Source organism: Mirounga angustirostris, unplaced genomic scaffold (assembly GCF_029215605.1).
Source record: "Mirounga angustirostris isolate CCGP_5_RB_7025 unplaced genomic scaffold, mMirAng1.0.hap1 SCAF_2, whole genome shotgun sequence".
In the NCBI taxonomy this organism is placed as follows: domain Eukaryota; kingdom Metazoa; phylum Chordata; class Mammalia; order Carnivora; family Phocidae; genus Mirounga; species Mirounga angustirostris.
In genome coordinates, this window is record NW_026991710.1 from 39,703,202 (window position 1) to 39,722,857 (window position 19,656).

At 37.8% G+C, this 19,656-nt stretch overlaps 1 protein-coding gene and 1 pseudogene across 1 annotated transcript in view; both read right to left on the reverse strand.

Annotated features, from left to right (window-relative positions):
* Nucleotides 1–19,656, reverse strand: part of CORIN (corin, serine peptidase) — a 201,733-nt gene that overhangs the window by 150,292 nt on the left and 31,785 nt on the right. The window contains exon 4 of the mRNA XM_064582039.1: nucleotides 1,374–1,555. Within this exon, the coding sequence (XP_064438109.1) occupies nucleotides 1,374–1,555 (182 nt within the window). The remainder of the gene's footprint in view (nucleotides 1–1,373; nucleotides 1,556–19,656) is intronic.
* LOC123848963 (small ribosomal subunit protein eS4, X isoform-like) lies at nucleotides 9,611–10,408 on the reverse strand (annotated as a pseudogene).

A 19,656-nucleotide genomic window follows, 5' to 3' on the forward strand; every position in this document is an offset into this window, starting at 1 on the left:
ACTGATAATATGGACCCATTAAAACTAAGACCTTCTATTCCATAATTTGACACTAATAAGAAAGGCAAACCACAGAGTGGGAGATCTTCACAATACATAAACCCAAGAGTTGACATATCTAGAATACATAAAGAACTATAAATCAAGAACAAAAAGGCAAACTACCCAAACAAAGAATGGTAAAACACTTGCACAGATGCTTCATGAAAAGGGGTATTCACATCACCAAAATTTTTTGAAAAATTAATCAAACTCATCAGGGAAATGCAACTTAAAACCACAAAAGGCCACAATACTATCATCAGGATTGGTAAAATGATGAAGACTGACAATAACAAGTGTTGGGGAGAATCTGGAGCGACTGCAGCTTTCACACCCTGCTGGTAGGAGGATAAATTGGTACAACCACTTTAAAAAACTTTTTGCTGAATAAATATATGAACTATGTTCAATCAAAGACATACACAAGAATCGTCAAAACATCACTATTCATAATAGCTAGAAGCAACTCAAATCTCCAGCCACAATTGAATAGAAAAATATATTGGGATGTAATATATTAGAATACTATGCAACAGTGAGAATGAATGAACCATAGAGGAAAACATAAAGAATCTCTCAAACATAATGTTGAGCAAATGAAGTTAGATACAAAAGGAGTCCATCCTTCCCAATTCCACTGACACGAAGCTCAGAAGTAGGCAAGCCTATCTAAGATGACAGAAATCACCTTAGGTGGCTTCTCTTAGAAGAGAGGTTTCTTGGGGCACCTAGGTGGCTCAGTTGATTAGGCTGCTGCCTTCGGCTCAGGTCATGATCCCAGGGTCTTGGGATCGAGCCTCGTGTCGGGCTCCCTGCTCAGCCGGGAGTCTGCTTCTCCCTCTCCCTCTCCCGCTCCCCCTGCTGTGCTCTCTGTCTAATAAATAAATAAAACCTTAAAAAAAAAAGAAGAGAGGTTTCTTTTGGGAGGGTAAGTGGACTGGAAGGGGGCTGCCCAAGATTCAAACCCAGTGCTTCTTTCACTTAACAAAACATTTTCAAGGTTCATCTATACTGTATCATGCACAAGGAGTCCATGCATTTTTACTGTCAATTAATATTCCACTGCATGAATATACTATTTTTTAAAAATCCATACATTAGATGAAGAACATGTGGGTTGTTTCCACTTTTTGGTTACCATAAATAATGCCACTACGAACATTCATCATGTACAAGTTTTGTGTGATCTATTTCTTGATCTGGGTGCTGGTTATATGGGTCTGGTCACTTTCATAAAATGTATTGAAGTATACATTATTTGTATACATCCTTGTATGAACGGTATATTTCAGTAAAAAGTTTTTTAAATGAAATGAAACACGGACACCTACATTCCTTGCCTTTTTCCTGTTGTGGTGAGAAGCAAATCCTGCTGACATTGCTGCTTTCGGTTTGGTTTCTAAACTGGGAGCAGGTGAGGAAGTCAGGCCAGGAGGCATTCACCATCCCCAGGACTGATTCGCAACCCTCTTGGGCAGCCTCACAGAAGGACCTACAGGGCAGGAGTCCACGGCTAGAAGAAAAGAAAAAGTGGAAATTAATGTTTTTACTGACTCCTTCTTGAAATAACAATGAAATTAAAGTTGGCCACAAGTGCCGTGATATTATCTTAATTTATATTTACTACAGTCAACAACTTAAATTTCTACATTAAGTCCTAAAACAAGGATTGCAGCCGCCCTATTCCCATGATTCTGGAGGGAATAAGCTAGTTCCATAGCATATCAGCCTACTATCTCTTGTAAAAGTATTTATCCCAATGATTTTTGTTTTTTAGATTTCCTGTGCTCAAGTAAACCTGTCAACCAAAGAAAGAGCTCTAGTTAATATCAAATGGAATAAATTAACATAGAAAGGAAGGCCCCCAAATTGGAAAAGCAGAAGTAGGTCACAAAATAAGTTAATCTCGTTTCTTTAGCTTCCCTTTGAGAAATTAAAAGTATCTCTGAGAGGTAGACAGAAAGCTCCTCCTGGACCTCCACTGCCTCCCCAGAAAAAAATAGACAAGTGGCAACTCAGTTGTGTATCTACAGTAATAAACTATTTATCTTCACTTTTTAAACAGTTATTTATCTTCTCAGATTTCTCCTTTATCTTCTGCAAAATAGAAAAATGCAAACAACTGCTGTTAATGGTAAGAGTAATGATGCCCCCAGAGCTTGCCTTTATTCATCTGCCATGCAATCAAACCCTTCTGGATGAGAATGTTAACAATTCCAGTTGTAAATGTAGAAATGTTATAAGGCAGGGACTTGTTCTCTTGCAGACCCAGCGGGCATTTCCTACTTTGCAGCCACAGAATGCCTCTCTCACCCTGGCTGGGGATCTGGCAAAGCCATTTCAAATGGTTTTAAGGAAACTGGGAAAGAAACTATACACGTCAGTCAAGGCAAAGCACACACTTCACTCGGTAGGGTCACTGGGATGTTGCACAATCATACAATATGAGATCTGTCACAAACCTTAAGCAATACCTGGTTCAAATCCTCCATTTGAGACAGGCCCAGGAAGATTCTGGGATGGACTCGAGATCACACATCTTCTTAATGGCAGAAGCAGGAAGAGAATCCAGGAGTTTGAACTTTTGTTTTATGTTCTATCTACTCTTCCATACTGTCTATTTTCACATAAGGACCAAATAATTCGGCCTTAAAAATCCCTTGATTAAACAAGCACATTAAAATTCCCCATTCATACTTCTCTGAATTGCAGAAACATAATGGGATACACCAGCTACTGAGTTAAAATAGAACTGATAAGAGTCTGTAATAGAATCTTGAGAGAGGGATCTTGTTCTATATACAAATATGGAAAAGGGGTACTCGACAATTACATTCAGATGTAAATGAATGTAATTTATTTCCTCTCAGGAACTTGTCTCAAAACTCAGTACCTTGTAGAATCCTGATCTCCACATAATTATCTACCTGCTAAATTTTGTTAATGAAGATGTGGAAAGAGAGGTTTTGCATTTGAAAGATTAGGTTTGGGCTATAAAATTATGAATTGGTCCAGACAATTTCTTGGTGTAAAGAAGACAGCTGACCACCATCGGGAAATACATAGATATTTATAGGACTAACAAAGTGTCACTTAAATAACATTTTAAAATCTTATTTCAGAGGGGCACCTGGTGGCTCAGTTGGTTAAGCGACCCACCCTTGGTTTCGGCTCAGGTCATGATCTCAGGGTCGTGAGGTTGAGCCCAACCAGGGGCTTGGCTCTGGATGAGGAGCCTGCTTAGGATTGTCTCTCTCCCTCTGTCCCTCTCCTTCTCCACCCCATCACATGATCTCTCATTCTCTCTCTCTCTCTCAAAAAACAAAAATCTTATCCTAGAGAAGTTAGAGACTATATTTTCTCAAATAAAACTGAAGGACATGGTTGACGAATCAGATCATAGAATTCTTATGCAACTGCTTTGCAACACTTTGCTAGGCTCTGTTCTAAGTGCTTTACATGCATTAACTCACTCATTTCTCATTAAAGCCCTAAGTGATAAGTACTACTACTATCATCCCAAATATACAAATAAAAAAAAAAAAATGAAGCACAGGAAAACTAAGAGACTTGTCCAAGATCTCTGAGGTAGTGAATGTCAGAGCCAAGATTCAAACCCGGCCAGATTGATCCCAGGACCCACCTGGTTAACACTCTATTCATGTGAATCCATACTTCAGGAATGTGTGCTCCAGAAGCACAACTCAAGGTTAGTTCAAAACTTGATACTTAATATCAGAGATATTGCAGGCTTGGTTCCAGACCGCCACAATAGAATATTGTGAATATCACAATAAAACAAATCAAATGAATTTTTTGGTTTCCCATTGCATATAAAAGTTACATTAACACTATGCTACAGTCTATTAAGTATGCAATACATGTCTAAAAAAACAATGCACTGTGTACATACCTGAATTAAAAAATACTTTACTGCTAAAAATGCTAATCATCATCTGAGCTTTCAGTGAGTCATAATCTTTTTGCTGGTGCAGGGTCTTGCCTAGATGTTCGTGGCTGCTGACTGATCAGGGTGGGGGCTGCTGAAAGTAGGGGTGACTGTGGCAATTGCTTAAAATAAGACCACAGTGAAGTTTGCTACATCCTTGGACTCTTCCTTTCATGAGCAATTTCTCTGTAACAGTGATGCTGTTTGGTAGCATCTTCCCCACAGAGGAACTTTCAAAATTCAAGTCAATCCTCTCAAATCTTGCCACTGCCTGATAAGCTAAGTTTATGTTATATTCTAAATCCTTCACTATCATTTCAATAATTTTCACAGCATCTTCACCAGGAGTAGATCCCACCTCAAGAATCCACTTTCTTGGGGCGCCTGGGTGGCTCAGATGGTTAAGCGTCTGCCTTCTGCTCAGGTCATGATCTCAGGGTCCTGGGATCGAGTCCCGCATCGGGCTCCCTGCTCCTTGGGAGCCTGCTTCTCCCTCTGCCTCTCTCTCTCTGTCTCTAATGAATAAATAAATAAAATCTTTAAAAAAAAAAAAAAAAGAATCCACTTTCTTTGCTGATCCATGAGAAGCAACCCCTCATCTGTTCAAGATGAATCATGAGATTGTAGCAATTCAGTCAAGTCTTCAGGCTCCACTTCTCATTCTAGTTCTCTTGTTATTTCCACCACACCTGTACTTACTTCCTCCACTGAAGTCTGGAACCCCTCAAAGTCCTCCATGAGGGTCGGAATCCACTTCTTCCAAACTCCTGTTCATGTTGGTATTTGGATCTTTCTCCATGAATCATGAATGTTCTTAATGGCATCTCGAATGATGAATCCTTTCCAGAAGGTTTTCAATTTACTTTGCCCAGATCGGTCAGAAGAATCACTATCTGTGGCAGCTATAGTCTTATGAAATGTATCTCTTCAGTAATAAGACTTGAAAGTCAAAATGGATCCTTGATCCATGGGCTGCAGAATGGATATTTTGTTATGAGGCATGAAAACATTAATCTCATTTTATGTCTCCAACAGAGAGAGAGCTCTTAGGTAACCGGGTGCATTGTCGATGGGCAGTGATATTTTGAATCTTTTTTTTTTTTTTCTGAGCAGTAGATCTGGCTTAAAATATTCAGTAAATCATGGTTGTAAATAGATGTGCTATTATCCAGGCTTTGTTGTTCTATTTATAGAGCACAAGCAGAATAGATTTGGCATAATTCTTAAGGGCCCTAGAGATTCTGGAAAGGTATATAAACTATGGCTTCAACTGAAGGTCAACAACTGCATTAGCCCCTAACAGGAGAGTCAGCTTGTCCTTTGAAGCTCTGAAGCCAGGCATTGACTTCTCTCTAGCTCTGAAAGCCCCCGATGGCATCTTCTTCCAAGACAAGGGGCTGTTTCATCTACACTGAAAATCTGTTGTCCAGTGTGGCCACCTTGATTAATTATTTAGCTGGATCTTCTGGGTAACTCACCACAGCTTCTCCATCAGCACTGGCTGCATCACCTTGCACTTTTATGTTCTAGAGAAGGCTTCTTTTCTTAAACCCCATGAACCAACCTCTGATAGCTTCAAACTTTTCTTGGGTAGCTTTTTCACTTCTCTGTCTTCACAGAATTGAAGAGAGTTAGGGCCCTGCTTTAAGCTTTAGGATTATGTTTTGGCTTAAGGCGATGTTGTGGCTGGTTTGATCTTCTATCCAGGCCACTCAAACTGTCTCCATATCAACAAGGCTGTTCTGCTTTCTTATCATGCATGTGTTCACTGGAGTAGCACTTTTAATTTCCTTACAACTTTTCCTTTGCAGTCACAATTCGGGGGTGTGGCACAAGAGGCCTAGTTTTGGCCTATCTTGGCTTTTGACACTCCTTCCTTACTAAGCTTAATCATTTCTAGTTTTTGATTTAAAATATAAACATGTAACTCTTCCTTTCACTTGAATACTTAGAGTCCATTATAGGGTTATTAATCGGCCTAATTTTTACATTGTTGTGTCTCAGGGAATAGAGGGAACTGAAGGGAGGGAGACTGACAGGGGAAGGCCAGGGGAATGCACAGCACTTACCAATTAAGTTCACCCTCTTATGTGAGTGTGGTTCATGGCACTCCAAAACAGTTACAACAGTACATCAAAAATCACTGATGACAGATCATCATAACAAATATAATACTAATGAAAAGGTTTGAAATACTGCAAGAATTACCAAAATGTGACACAGAGATATGAAGTGAGCAAAGGCTGTTGGCAACATGGTACCTAGACTTGCTAGACACAGGGTTGCCGAAGATTTATTAAAAAATGCAACACCTGTGAAGCACAATAAGGCAAAGAGCAATTAAACCAGCCATGCTTGCATGCACTTTCTGAGTGGACCAACAATATACACAGGGTTGGGTTCTCCCTTCATTCCACAAACTCCTAGTTAACCTGCAATGAATCAGTATTTGCCAAAGGAGCTAAGGAACACCAGGGAAGGATAAAGTCATTTCTCTTTTTTTTCCACGTGTGAGACAGCCCTGAGTAAAAAAGCAATCTGGGTTTGTCTTCAGCATTCTTCCCTTGCCTTCTAGTCCCTGACCTGGGTCCCAGTTTCTGACACCATCCTGGCCACCTCACTTAGATGGCCATCTCCACCAGAGTATTTCTGGCTCATCAACATTTTCTTCCCTTCCTACAATCAAAACTACATTCCCCAAATGATCAGATCCCAATTAGGCTGCCAAAGAAGAAGGATGAAAATAACACAGAGTAATTCATAATAACAGATGGACACTTAACCCTCCCAAAGGTTTTTTGCATCATTAGAAGATTGTTTGCTGGAGCAAAGGAATCTCTAATTGATGGAATGCCAGGTGCCATCTACAGGGGGAAACATTCATCCAACATAGTCAGGGGGGGCAGTGCAGGGAAAGATCTTTGAGAAGTTGTCTGTCTACACACAGGGCCCAATTCTCCCAAGAGGTTTCTGGACCTTTCCTCACTTCTGAACCCCTATTTTTGGATGACTCCACATCTTTTCTCAGAATCTTCTATAAGAGCAATAAAGTTTCACACAAGGGCCCAGCAGACTATTTTCATGTTCTAAAGCTGAGTCTTATCTCAGAAACTGACTGTTACTGCCTCTTACCACAGTCATCTTCTGCAGGAAAACGTAAGTCTACCATTCTAAAACTTCCATACTCCTCACTGTCTGATATTGGGCCAACAGTTCACTCACACCAAGACTCACACTTTCCTCGTTTGAAAAGTGAGGGGTTTGAACGAGCTGATTTTCCATGGTCCTTTTGCCGCTAACATTCTGTAAATCAAAATTAATTCTTTAACATAATACTTCTCAGAGGAGCAATGATAATCCTACTAGCTTTGCTAAATTTCAAAAGGTAACAGACACTTTTTCTTGAGATTTGTTCTGGGAATATATAGAGACATTAAAATACCATTAGGCCTTCCATTCTAAAAATAGGACCTAAGAAAAATGTCTAGAGTGTTTCCAAATAGCTCTCTTAAGAGGTGTAACCAACCGAGACCCATAAGCTTCAAATTGCTGGACCAGGACATGTGAAATAGTGATAAGAGTATTTATAACAAGGAGCCCTTTCAAACAGTGAGTAAAACGAGGAACCATTTGTTCTTGCTTTGCAGGAAATCCAACTGCCTATGAGGGGTTGAAGTATTTGGCTTTTCATCACATGGAACAGTGTGGTGAGACAGACCACACTATTTTGGAACATGAGTGTCTATATCCAAGCAGCAAGCTGACTGACATCTGAAAACAGTGCTCTGCACAGGGAAAGAGTTGGATTTGGCTATCAGAATACTATTTTAGAACTGGTGATTATTTTAAATTGACGTGTGAAGTGCTTTTGGTGTTACAAGTCCCTAACACATTTCAACTAAAGTTCAAAAAGAGAACTGTTATGTTACATCATCTCTGTAATTATTTGTTGAAACAAATACATATAAACAAATATATAAATAATTCTATTATATAGTGGTAGTAAAGCTTTTATGGTATTGTCACTAGGAAGAACATTCTAAAATAATTAACCAAAAAAAGTGGCAGATTTTACCTATATAATTTTAAAAAATTTTTTATTTAAATTCAGTTTAGTTAACATATAGTGTATTACTAGTTTCAGGGGTAGAATTTAGTGATTCATCAGTTGCTTATAATATCCAGTGCTCATTCCATCAAGTACCCTCCTTAATGCCCATCACTCCGTTACCCCTTCCTCCCACCCACCTCCCTTCTAGCAACCCACAGTTTGTTTCTTAGAGTTAAGAGTCTCTTATGGTTTGCCTCCCTCTCTGTTTTTATCTTATTTTATTTTTCCTTCCCTTCCCCTATGATCATCTGTTTTGTTTCTTAAATTCCACATATAAGTGAAAGAAATCATACAGTATTTGTCTTTCTCTGACTTATTTCGCTTAGCATAATACCCTCTAGTTCCATGCACATTATTGCAAATGGCAAGATTTCATTCTTTTTGATGGCTGAATAATATTCCACTGTATATACCTATATAATTTTTAGTGATTTATCTACTAAAATTGTTTGCTTTATTTACAAAAAAATTACAGTTTTTTTCCTTTACTGTGCCCTTTGACCAGTATCTTCCCATTACTCCCCAAATTTATAAATGCTATCTGCAAAAAAAGGTCTGATAAAGACATAATGTTAAAATTATTGAACAAGCTATGGCCACAAAGTAGGCTTACATAGTTATGGATTTTTAAATGTTACAAATCACTTTTTCTAATTTTTTACTTTGACCTACTTGTTGACTTACAGACAATTTATAAAAACATTACAGAAAGTTTCCATATATCCTTCATCCAAGCTCCCCCAAGGCAAACATCTTATGTAACTGCAGTATAATTATCAGAATCAGAAAATTAATATTGGTACAATACCTTTAAGAACTCTATTCAAATATTCCTATGATCTCCACTCAGGGTCTCACGTTGCATTTAGTTGTCACTTTTTATTTTTGGCACATAAACTAAACTTTAAGTACATTAGAAGAGCTTAGGATTTAAAACTCTTTTACCACTAAAAAAAGAGAAAAAGAATCTCTGTGGCAGGCAGACCCTAAGATGGTCCCAATGATCCCCATCTCCTGATATTCATGCCCTGTGTAAGCCCCTCCCTCCCCTTGAGTGTCAGTCAGCCTAGAGACTTGCTTGCAACCAATACAAGGCAATGAGATGTCTCATCCATCATTACGGTACATAAGATTATGACTTCTCTATTGCTAGCAGACTCTCTCCCTTACTGGATTTGATGAAGCAAGTTGTCATATTGTGGGGCCCACATGGCAAGGGCTTAAGAGTGGCCTCTGGCCAACAGCCAGCTAGAAACAGACCCTTGGTCCAACAACTCTTGAGGAACTAAAATTCTTCCAACATGATTCAGAGAAGACCCCAACCCTGGCTAATACCTTGATTGTACCCATATGACAAACCCTAAAGCAGAGGACCCACATAAGTCATTCTTAGATTGAGAATCCACAGAAACTATGGGATAATAGATAGGTATTGTTGTTATTTTTTTTATTTTTTATTTTAATCCTGCTGTATTATCTTTAATTAAGTAAAAAGACTTCCAGTCATGTCACCCAGAGACCCTTTCCCCACTGCTCTGTTTGGCCAACCATCTCTTGTCTCTCTCTTCAGCAATGGTGAGGCAGATACTCTTTCCACAGGGAAGAGAAATCCATGGTTTGTTGCCTTTGCCAACAACAAAAATATCAGAGAGCTGGGTGGCAAAGTTGTTGCTATCGGCATCTTTCACATGAACTACATCAAAAGAACTAGGGTGTCTCTCTCTGTTGGTGATCACACCAATTTTCCCCAGGTTAGCACCTCTGATCACCATAGTGTCAAACTTGATGAAATCAGTAATCTTTCCAGTCTCCAAATCAGTCTGAATGGTGTCATTCACTTTGATGAGGGATCGGGATAGTGGGTGATGCAAGTATCACGGGTCACCAGATGAGGAATTCCTCCCCCCAACCCCCAAAGATGTTTCTCACTTTACACAATTTATACTTGGCCTCCTCAGGTGTAATCCAATGAATAGCAAAGTGACCCTTAGTGTCACAGATCGGATGGAAATTCTCCCCAGTCCTGTCAATGCTGATGACATCTATAAAACCAGCAGGGTAGGTTATATCAGTTTGAACTTTGCCACCAATCTTAATAAAATGCTGTATACAGATCTTCTTTACTTCATCTCCTATTAGGTCATAGTTAAGTCTGGTTCCTTAGGAAAAAGATGAGAGGGAGACATTCTTTTAGCTTATGGGAACCAGTAGATGGACGAGGGGCAAACACACCCAGTCAGCTTATCTAGCATCCTATGCTTTGGAACTGCTACATGCTTCAGATGCTTCTTGGGACCATTAGACATGGCTCTGCTAAGCACAAAAAGAGCTAGATGTGCATTGTTGTAAGCTGTTAAATTTGTGGTAATTTGTTAAGCAGCAGTAGGTAACTAATATACTCTTCTTTGATATATCACTTGGTCAGAAACATGCTACTGAGTTAGATGTATTCATTGACAAAACTCATACAATCATTTTTAAAAAACATACTCCTAAATTTTCTTTGTTAAGCTGAGCTGCTCCGTGGACAAGGCTTACAAAGTCATAGTCACAGGCAGCTCCCAAAGCTGCAGACCTTCGTCATGAAAAGAATGTTAAGACTTGCAAGGTAATTGACACTTATTTCCTCCTTTTACATTGTGAGGAAACTGAAACCTAAAGAAGAGATCTCATAGGCAGATACTATGACTCCAGCCCAGTGCTCCAAAGTGTGTCACCTAGCTGGCCTCTTTGCATAAACATGAGCCACAGGTAACACAGGAATAAACCCACAAATGAGACAAGAGCATGACTTCATCACCGCTGCTGGAAAACACAAAAATAACAGATGGCTTGTTCTCTCTTTGATGGACCAACAGTGTCAACTTCCTATGTAAGCACATTCTGTTGGCCTCAAGAGACCATAAGAGCTATGGTTTAGATGGGGTAGGACAGAGGTAGGAAAGAGGTTTCCTTGGTTTCCAAGTTCACTGAACATGGAGATGGAAAAGTGTACAAGAGAATGTTTGTATGTCCTTGTCCCACATCAGAAGAGAAATAAGAGGAAATGTCAGGGTAGGTGGGGGTCATATTGGTCTGAAGCTCTTTAAAAGCAAGGCCTATGTCTGTCTTATTTTTTATGTGTAATAGCCATGGTTCCAGCAGGAAAGAAACGACCCACTGAAGTAGGATCACTGCAGAGCTTTGAGGGAAAGGACCACTTAACAAAGGTGCTGGCAGGGTTTAGGAAAACCAACAAGGGGTAGTGTACTATGCTGGGACAGGTTCTGTTAGCACCCAGTCTTGAGGAACAAGGAAAGGAGCAGTTATTGGAACTTAGAGAAATCCATAGGGAGAAGGCTGGTAGGAGCCACAGCCTCTCACAGGGGAATGCAGGCAACCCATGCAGAAATCAGCAGTTTGGTTTTTTCAGGGAGCCGGTTGACTAGCAAACCACTCGATGAAAGTATAAATCAGGTCATCTCTTACAGAAGAAAAATTGTTTTTAACTCCTCTGAAAGGAATAGTACTGTCATGCACTTCTTGAACCAGATAAAAATATTATGTCAATATTAACTCAACCCCCTCACCACCACAGCCCCCACTTCTCCTTTGATATACATGATCTTCTTGGTGGTAATACTATCTACCCAAGTCCCAAGCCCAGAAACCTTTGCCTTGTCCTCAACCCCAAAATTCATATGCAATTAATCACTAAGTGCTGCTAATTTTACTTCTTAAAATTCCCTAAAATATGTTTGTTCTCTCCCCATTTTATATCCTAGTAAAATTTAACTAGTTGTAGTTCCCCTAATATACGATAGATCTAGAATGTTACTCTACCTGAAATGCCTTCCTATTCCACCTTGTCTACATGGCAAACTTTTTTCCATCCTCTAAAACCAATTTAGCTGTTACTTCCTCCCTGGTAGTAGCCTTCCCTAATAATGCCAGATGGAAAGAGTTCTTCCTCTGTCTCTCTGCTACCCCCACACTTGGTAAACTGATCACACTGTACAACAATTTAATTGTTTTCATGTCTGGTCCCCTATTATGCTGAGTTCTTTGAAGGCAGAACTTTATTTTATTCATCCCTACATCCCCAGCATCAAACTATGCACCTGGCACATTGCAGGTACCAATAAATGCTTGCTAAAAGCATAAATAAAATGGAAACACCAACAGATGTTCAGGTTTCCCTCATCTCCTAGATTCTCATGTCCTCACAGATCTCTGAAGTTTCGCTGAACAACACTCTGCTTAAAATTGCCCCTCTTGCCACCACACTCCCACTTTCCCAATGCTCTCCAATTCCTTGCTGAAATTTTTTCCATTGCACTTATCACTGTCTGATATACTACTATTTATTTATTTATTTTAATTTTTTATTTGTTACCTATTTATTTGCTTATTTCCCTTCAATATAATAAAAGTTCCATGAGGTCAAGGATCTCATTTTGTTTGTAGCTTTATACCTAATGGGTACTACTATTTATGTATTTATTTTAATTTTTTATTTGTTATCTATTTATTTGCTTATTTCCCTTAATAAATAAAGGGAATAATAATAAAAGTTCCATGAGGTCAAGGATTTCATTTTGTTTGCAGCTTTATACCTAGTATGTGCAGTCAGCAAATACTTGTTGACAAAATAAAAGAATCACATGCAGGGGCTAATTCAGTGGCCTACTTGGAATAAAGCTGTCAGCAAAGCTGGGATCAGAACCATCACTACCTAACTCTCAACTTATATGGATTATACAAGAGCTCATGCTGGCCCTGCTCATGGGATTTCCTCCCCATTAGGTCAGCAAATTTTACAAGTACTGTTCAATCTTGAAATAATTCTCATGTAAGAGGAAAATGTCAGTAAAATTGTTATGGATGAAAACTCTACAGATTAAGTGCCTTGTTTATATGCCAATAGTAGGGGGTCACCCTTAAAATAGAAAAACAAGGAAATACCAACAGATAAACACAGCTTGAATTAAGATGAGTGTGAATAATGTAAAACCACACAACCACTCCTGAAAGGGAATATAAAACTCCACACAACTTGTAACCAACACAATCCTGATTCTCATTAATACTTGGCATACTACCAGGGCCCATGGGATAGAGGATTAACAAATCACAAAAGAAACTTGCAATTGTTAAATTATTTTTGCAGCTGTTTTGATTTTTTGTACATCATAAAATGATGCCTTACATATGGATCTTCAAATGAATTGAATCAGAAATATTAAATCTAAATTCTAGTCACATCCGTGTAATACCAATGAATTGTTGAGGAGAAAAGTAAGCAAATGACTCCACTGAGCTTGATAAAATGTGTGTGCTTGAGACCCTGTCAGTGATGTGACAGGGCATTGTCAGAAAGAGCTGAGCTGTCATGACCTGATTCTCCAGCTTTATGTCTTTGTGAAATAAAAGTAGTATGAGTTATCTGACTATATCTTACCCACATTTGGAGCCATTTTGGCTCATAAAATGGAAACTTACTTATCATTTAATATTTATGTATAATGCCAAAAGGCAGACAAGATTAACTGTTAGATTAGTCTAGCAGACTACACTAGATTAACTGATGTTGAAAAGGAAAGAGTCATACAATTGACCATTTCAACAGCCATGTAGTCAGCACTGGTTTGGCTAAAAAAGCCTGCTGCTTTCCAGATTGTTGATAAACTCAGGGAAGTAAGTGGCAAATGGCTTTCAGAATATACCAACAAAGCTCATCTTTATTTGACTACTGATCTATATAAATTTTTAAAATTATAATTATGAAAAAAATGTTAATTCTGTAATGTTTCCATTCATTCCCAAATGTGACACAATAGAGTTCTTGGGACGTAGATAAAATCTTTAGTAAAATAAATTAGCAGTATATAATTAGTCTCCACTTAGAAAAAGATAATAAAATAAGCCTATTCTGACTTGATATAATAAATGAATACTTCAAAAAATTGTTTTAAAGCAAGCTATATTTTCCAATTAGCTTTTAAGATGATTTCAGGGTCACATTTACGCAGGAGATTGGCCCATGCTGTCTTATAAAATAACACATCTAAGAACACAGTAAGCCCTCCAAAATTACATTAGAAACACATAAATTTTACTCTCTTATTACATTGTCATTAAAATTTAATTCAGAAATGATATTGCAATACAATGCTGTGCTGTAGTAGAAACTGTGAGTATAAATTGGATGATGGGGGAGATGTTTTAGAATTCTAGCATAGCAAATATTTTTTAATCATTCCAGTAATAATTTTGGTACCCATCTTGATTATTCACCTAGAGGCCATTTTAGTAATATGGCCATCTTTAGCAATATGAAGGAGTCAGAATAGGAAGACCAAAGCATCTGTATATTTGAAATGACAGGGAACTTTTATTGTAACTTTAAGTAATGAGAACTGGAGTATGGGCTCATTTTTTCCAGGGAACTCTGCTGCTTCTAAAAGGAAACCTAGGGCATTTTTGAGAAATGAACAAATTGTGCCTTCCAAAAGGCAATTTTTAATATCACTTGTTTCTTTTAACATTTTTCTTCCTCCCTAGGGACTGAAACAAAAATGGGCCTAGACTTTTATTTATCTATGAAGATTTTAGCAAAAGCAAAAGCTTAAAAGATGAACATAAAGTGAATGGAAGTTAGCAACATAGCAGAATTCCAATCTTGATTTATTATCAACATTTTAGAAACAAAAACCAAAGACACCATAAAAAAAAAAGCCAACTACAGGCCAATATTGCTGATGAACATAGATATAAAAATCCTCAACTGAAATATTAGAAAACCACATTCAACAATACATTAAAAGGATCATTCACCACGATCAAGTGAAATTTATTCCAGGGATGCAAAGATAGTTCAGTTGATTTGCAAATCAATTAACATTATACACTACCTCAACAAAACAAATAATAAAAACCATATGATCATCTCAATAGATGTGGCAAAGCATTTGACAAAATTCAACATCCAAAATTCAACTATCAACAAAGTGGGTTTAGAGGAAACATACCTCAACATAATAAAGGCCATATATAAAAAACCCACAGCCAACGTCATACTCAATGATAAAAAACTGAAAGTTTTTCCTATAAAATCAGGAACAAGACAAAGATGTCCACTCTCACCCTCTTATTAAACATAATCCTGGAAATCCTAGCCACAGCAATCAGAAAAGAAAAAGAAATAAGAGGCATCCATATTAGTAAGGAAAAAGTTAAATTGCTGCTATTTGCAGATGACATACTATATATAGAAAATCCTAGAGTCCACCAAAAAACTATTAAAAGTAATAAGTGAAGTCAGAAAAGTCACAGAAATCAGAAATCAGTAGTGTTACTATACACTAATAACAAAATAGCAGAAAGAGAAATTAAGAAAACAATTCCATTTACAACTGCTCCAAAAATATTAAAATACCTCAGAATAAACTTAACCAAGGAGGTGAAAGACATGTACCCTGAAAACTATAAAATGCTGATGAAAGAATTGAAGATGACACAAACAAATGGAAAGACATCCCATGTTCATGGATTAGAAGAATTAATATTGTTAAGATGTCCATACTCCCCAAAGCAATCTACAGATTCAATACAGTCCCTATCAAAATACCAAGACATTTTTCAGAGGACTAGATCAAATAATACTAAAATTTAGATGGAACCACAAAAGACCTCAAATAGTCAAAGCAATTTTGAGAAATAAGAACAAAGCTGGAGGTATCACAACCCCAGACTTCAAGATATACTACAAAGCTATAGTAATCAAAATAGTATGGTACCAGCACAAAAAATAGACACATAGATCAATAAAACAGAAGTCAGAAATAAACCCACAATTTTATGGTCAATTAATCTACGATAAAAGAGGCAAGAATACACAACGAGGAAAGGACAGTCTCTTCAACAAATGGTGTTGAGAAAACTGTACAGCTGCATGCAAAAGAATTAAACTGGACCATTTTCTTTTCTTTTCTTTTCTTTTTTTTTAAGATTTTATTTATTTATTTGAGACAGAGAGAATGAGAGACAGAGAGCATGAGAGGGAGGAGGGTCAGAGGGAGAAGCAGACTCCCTGCCGAGCAGGGAGCCCGATGCGGGACTCGATCCAGGGACTCCAGGATCATGACCTGAGCCGAAGGCAGTCACTTAACCAACTGAGCCACCCAGGCGCCCCTGGACCACTTTCTTTTATAATTCACAAAAATAAACTCTGGGGTGCCTGGGTGGCTCAATCAGTTAAGTATCCAACTCTTGGTTTCAGCTCACATCATGATCTCAGGGTCATGATATTGAGCCCCGCATCGGGCCCTGTGCTCAGTGGTGGGTCTGCTTAAGATTCTCTCCCTCTACCCCTCCCGTATTCATGCTCGCTCATTCACTCTCTCATTCTTGCTCTCTAAAATAAATAAATACTTCTTTAAAAAAATAAATAAACTGGATTAAAGACCTAAATATGAAACCTGAAACCATAAAATTCCTAGAAGTAAATATAGGCAGTAATCTCTTTGATACTAGCCATAGAAACATTTTCCTTGATATGTCTCCTCTAGCAAGGAAAACAAAAGCAAAACGAAACTATGGGACTACACCAAAATAAAAAGCTTTTGCACAGTGAAAAAAACTATCAACAAAACAAAAAGGCAACTTACTGAATGGGAGAAGATATTTGAAAATGATATATCTGATAAGGGGTTAATATCCAAAATATATAAAAAACTTATACAACACAACACCAAAAAAAAACCCAATTAAAAAATGGGCAGAGGACCTGAATAGGTATTTTTCCAAAGAAGACATACAGAGCATGAAATGATGCTCAACATTACTAATCAGGTTTAGAAGGTGGGAAGAATGGGGAAAAAAATGCAAATCTTGCATCTCTGAAAGAAGTGATGAAGTTTATACCCTCCCAGAAAATTCACTTATCATCATTGACTACTCTGTCAATAATAGTAAGTTACTGTTCATGGAGAAGTTACTCTGTGCCATATAGTGTAGGCCATGTATGGGCACTTTATATAAATCATTCTGTTTAACACACACAAATGCAGCTTATGAAGGCTCTCATTATAGAGATGAGTAAACTGCGGGTCAGAAGGCTAACTAAAATGCCCAAGGTCTTATAACTGGCAATTGGCAGAATTAGGTTTCATCTGCCCCCAAACTTTCAAGTGCTTTTTTTTTTTTTAAGATTTTATTTATTTGAGAGAGATTGAGAGAGAGAGAAAGAGAGCACGAGGGGCAAAGGGAGAAGAACAAGCAGACTCTCCACTGAGCAAGGAGTCCGACATAGGGCTCGATCCCAGGACACCCGGACCATGCCCTGAGCCGAAGGCAAACCCTTAACCGACTGAGCCACCCAGGAGCCCCTCAAGTGCTTTCTCTGTAGTTGCCAGATTAAATTTTCTAATTTCCAGTCAACATACTTATTTGGGAAAAAGCAGAGCATTTTTTAAGAAGCTCATTTGAAGAAACACGTTTGATTCCTATCACAATCCTACAGGGATTAAGTACATTAACAGAAAACTGTCCTGTAGTTCCTAGGTTTGAAATATAATCTTGAATCTCAAGTAATCTGGCTAAATGAAGAATTTTCATTTCATTTCCACAGCTATTAAGAATTTCTGCAAAGGACCTAGTGACAAATCTATAGTCCAGAGGGAAAAAAAAATTAATAGCAAACATGTCAAGTTTTTAATGTTAAGGACTCATCTCATGAGCACAGAGTTTCTCTGCAAAGTATCAGAAGATGTGAGTGGGTGACGGTCACCCCACATTAGCGGGTCTCCTGGGTGTCTTCTAGAAGCAAAACTGGACCTTCCAAGCCAAACTGACCCCCCTTCAGTTTTGACAATATTATAGGCCCATTATTTAAACAACTTGGGTATGAGTGATAATTACACATCAAAAGCATGTGTTTGCAATACCTGTTTTCTCTTCCAGAGACCTTAATTGTATCTGGTGTGTCAAAAAGCCATCCAGAAAAAACTGTTACTCTCCTGGCCCAGGAATTGTGGATTTCTCTCCAGCTACTTGCTGATATTTTTAAGCTACTCCTGCTAACACATATATTTTTAAGGCTATCCAAATGACTTATCAATGAGATCTCTATAGTTTGAGATAAATTTCATTGAATCCATATAAATTATGTACCACTTCAGTTAGCCTGTGTTATAGTATATGATATACATATTTATTAATAGCAACCCTCGTCTAAATAAAAACTGTTAACGTTTATTGTTATAAAATGTAGTTAATGAGCATTTGAGGTCTCAAAGGGGCAGGTTAAAAACCATACTATTTATATACCCCACTAATCTTTTTAAACTAAAATTTAAACATTAGCTATTTTGTCTAGGATGGAATATAAGCAATTCTCCATTATTTGAATAGTTAGAGAAAATTAGTATAATGGATGATCGAAAATAATGAAATATAAGAAAACTGTATTTACACTATTTTCTACAATACATTTTACCTTTATGAACTTACTTTGCTTATTAAATTTAGCTTCTGGTTTCCATGCACACACTAAATGACAGCAGGAAGCACTGGTCTGGAAGTATAATTATAAAATTAAATATAATAATAAATGTAACAATAAAAAATAGGATAAGTCCCCAAAGCATACCTGAAAAGTGACTATAAATTATTATCCATTACAACAGAAAATGGAAAACACTTACAGGAGAGCATTTTTTCAGGATGAGCCAGGTCAGGAGAAAAACAAATTTTACCTAAAAGTGCCCTGAAGACTATGAGGAGCTTAACCGGAATTTTACAACTGATTTAAGTGAGAGTGGAGATTGAGTTATATTAAGAAGGAAGACCAAAATGAATTCAGAGTCCCCAGGAAGCTTTCTTTCATTGTTTTATTTATGCACCCATATGACTCCGTAGAGAAATTCAAGAAAAGAGTGGTAAGTGAAAATGTTTGAAATTAAGAAGTGGAACAAGAATCCAACTCCAACAGCCTTGAGTATTCGACCTAATTTTCTTTTAATCCATATGTATTCCACATTCTTTTTTTGCAATCCTTCAATACTTAATATATGTTAGAAATACTCCTTATGCTCTTAATTTCATTAGTACTACCTCACCTTCTCAACCCATTGATTTGATAGCCGTTGCTAACATTTCTTGAGCTCTTCATAAAAGCCAGGCACCCTCTGTCATTTGATCCTCATGTGAACTTTGCAAAGGAGGTTCAGCTATTATCTCCATTTTATAGGTGAGAAGGATGAGGCACGTGGCCCCATAGCCTGCTTTCTTAGCCACTGTCGTGTGTTGAATGGAGGGCCCCAAAATGATGTGTCCATGTCCTAACTTCTGGAATCTGTGAATGTTACCTTATTTGGAAAAAAAAAAGGTCTTTGTGGGCATAATTAAGTCAAGAACCTTGAGATGATGAGATCATCTTGGGCTACCTAGACCAATGACAAGTGTCCTCACGAGAGAAGAGAGACACACAGAGAAAGCTATGTGAGGGTGGAGGGAGAGCACGGGGTGACGTGGCCATAGGTCAAGGAAAGCCTGAAACCACCAGAAGCAGGTG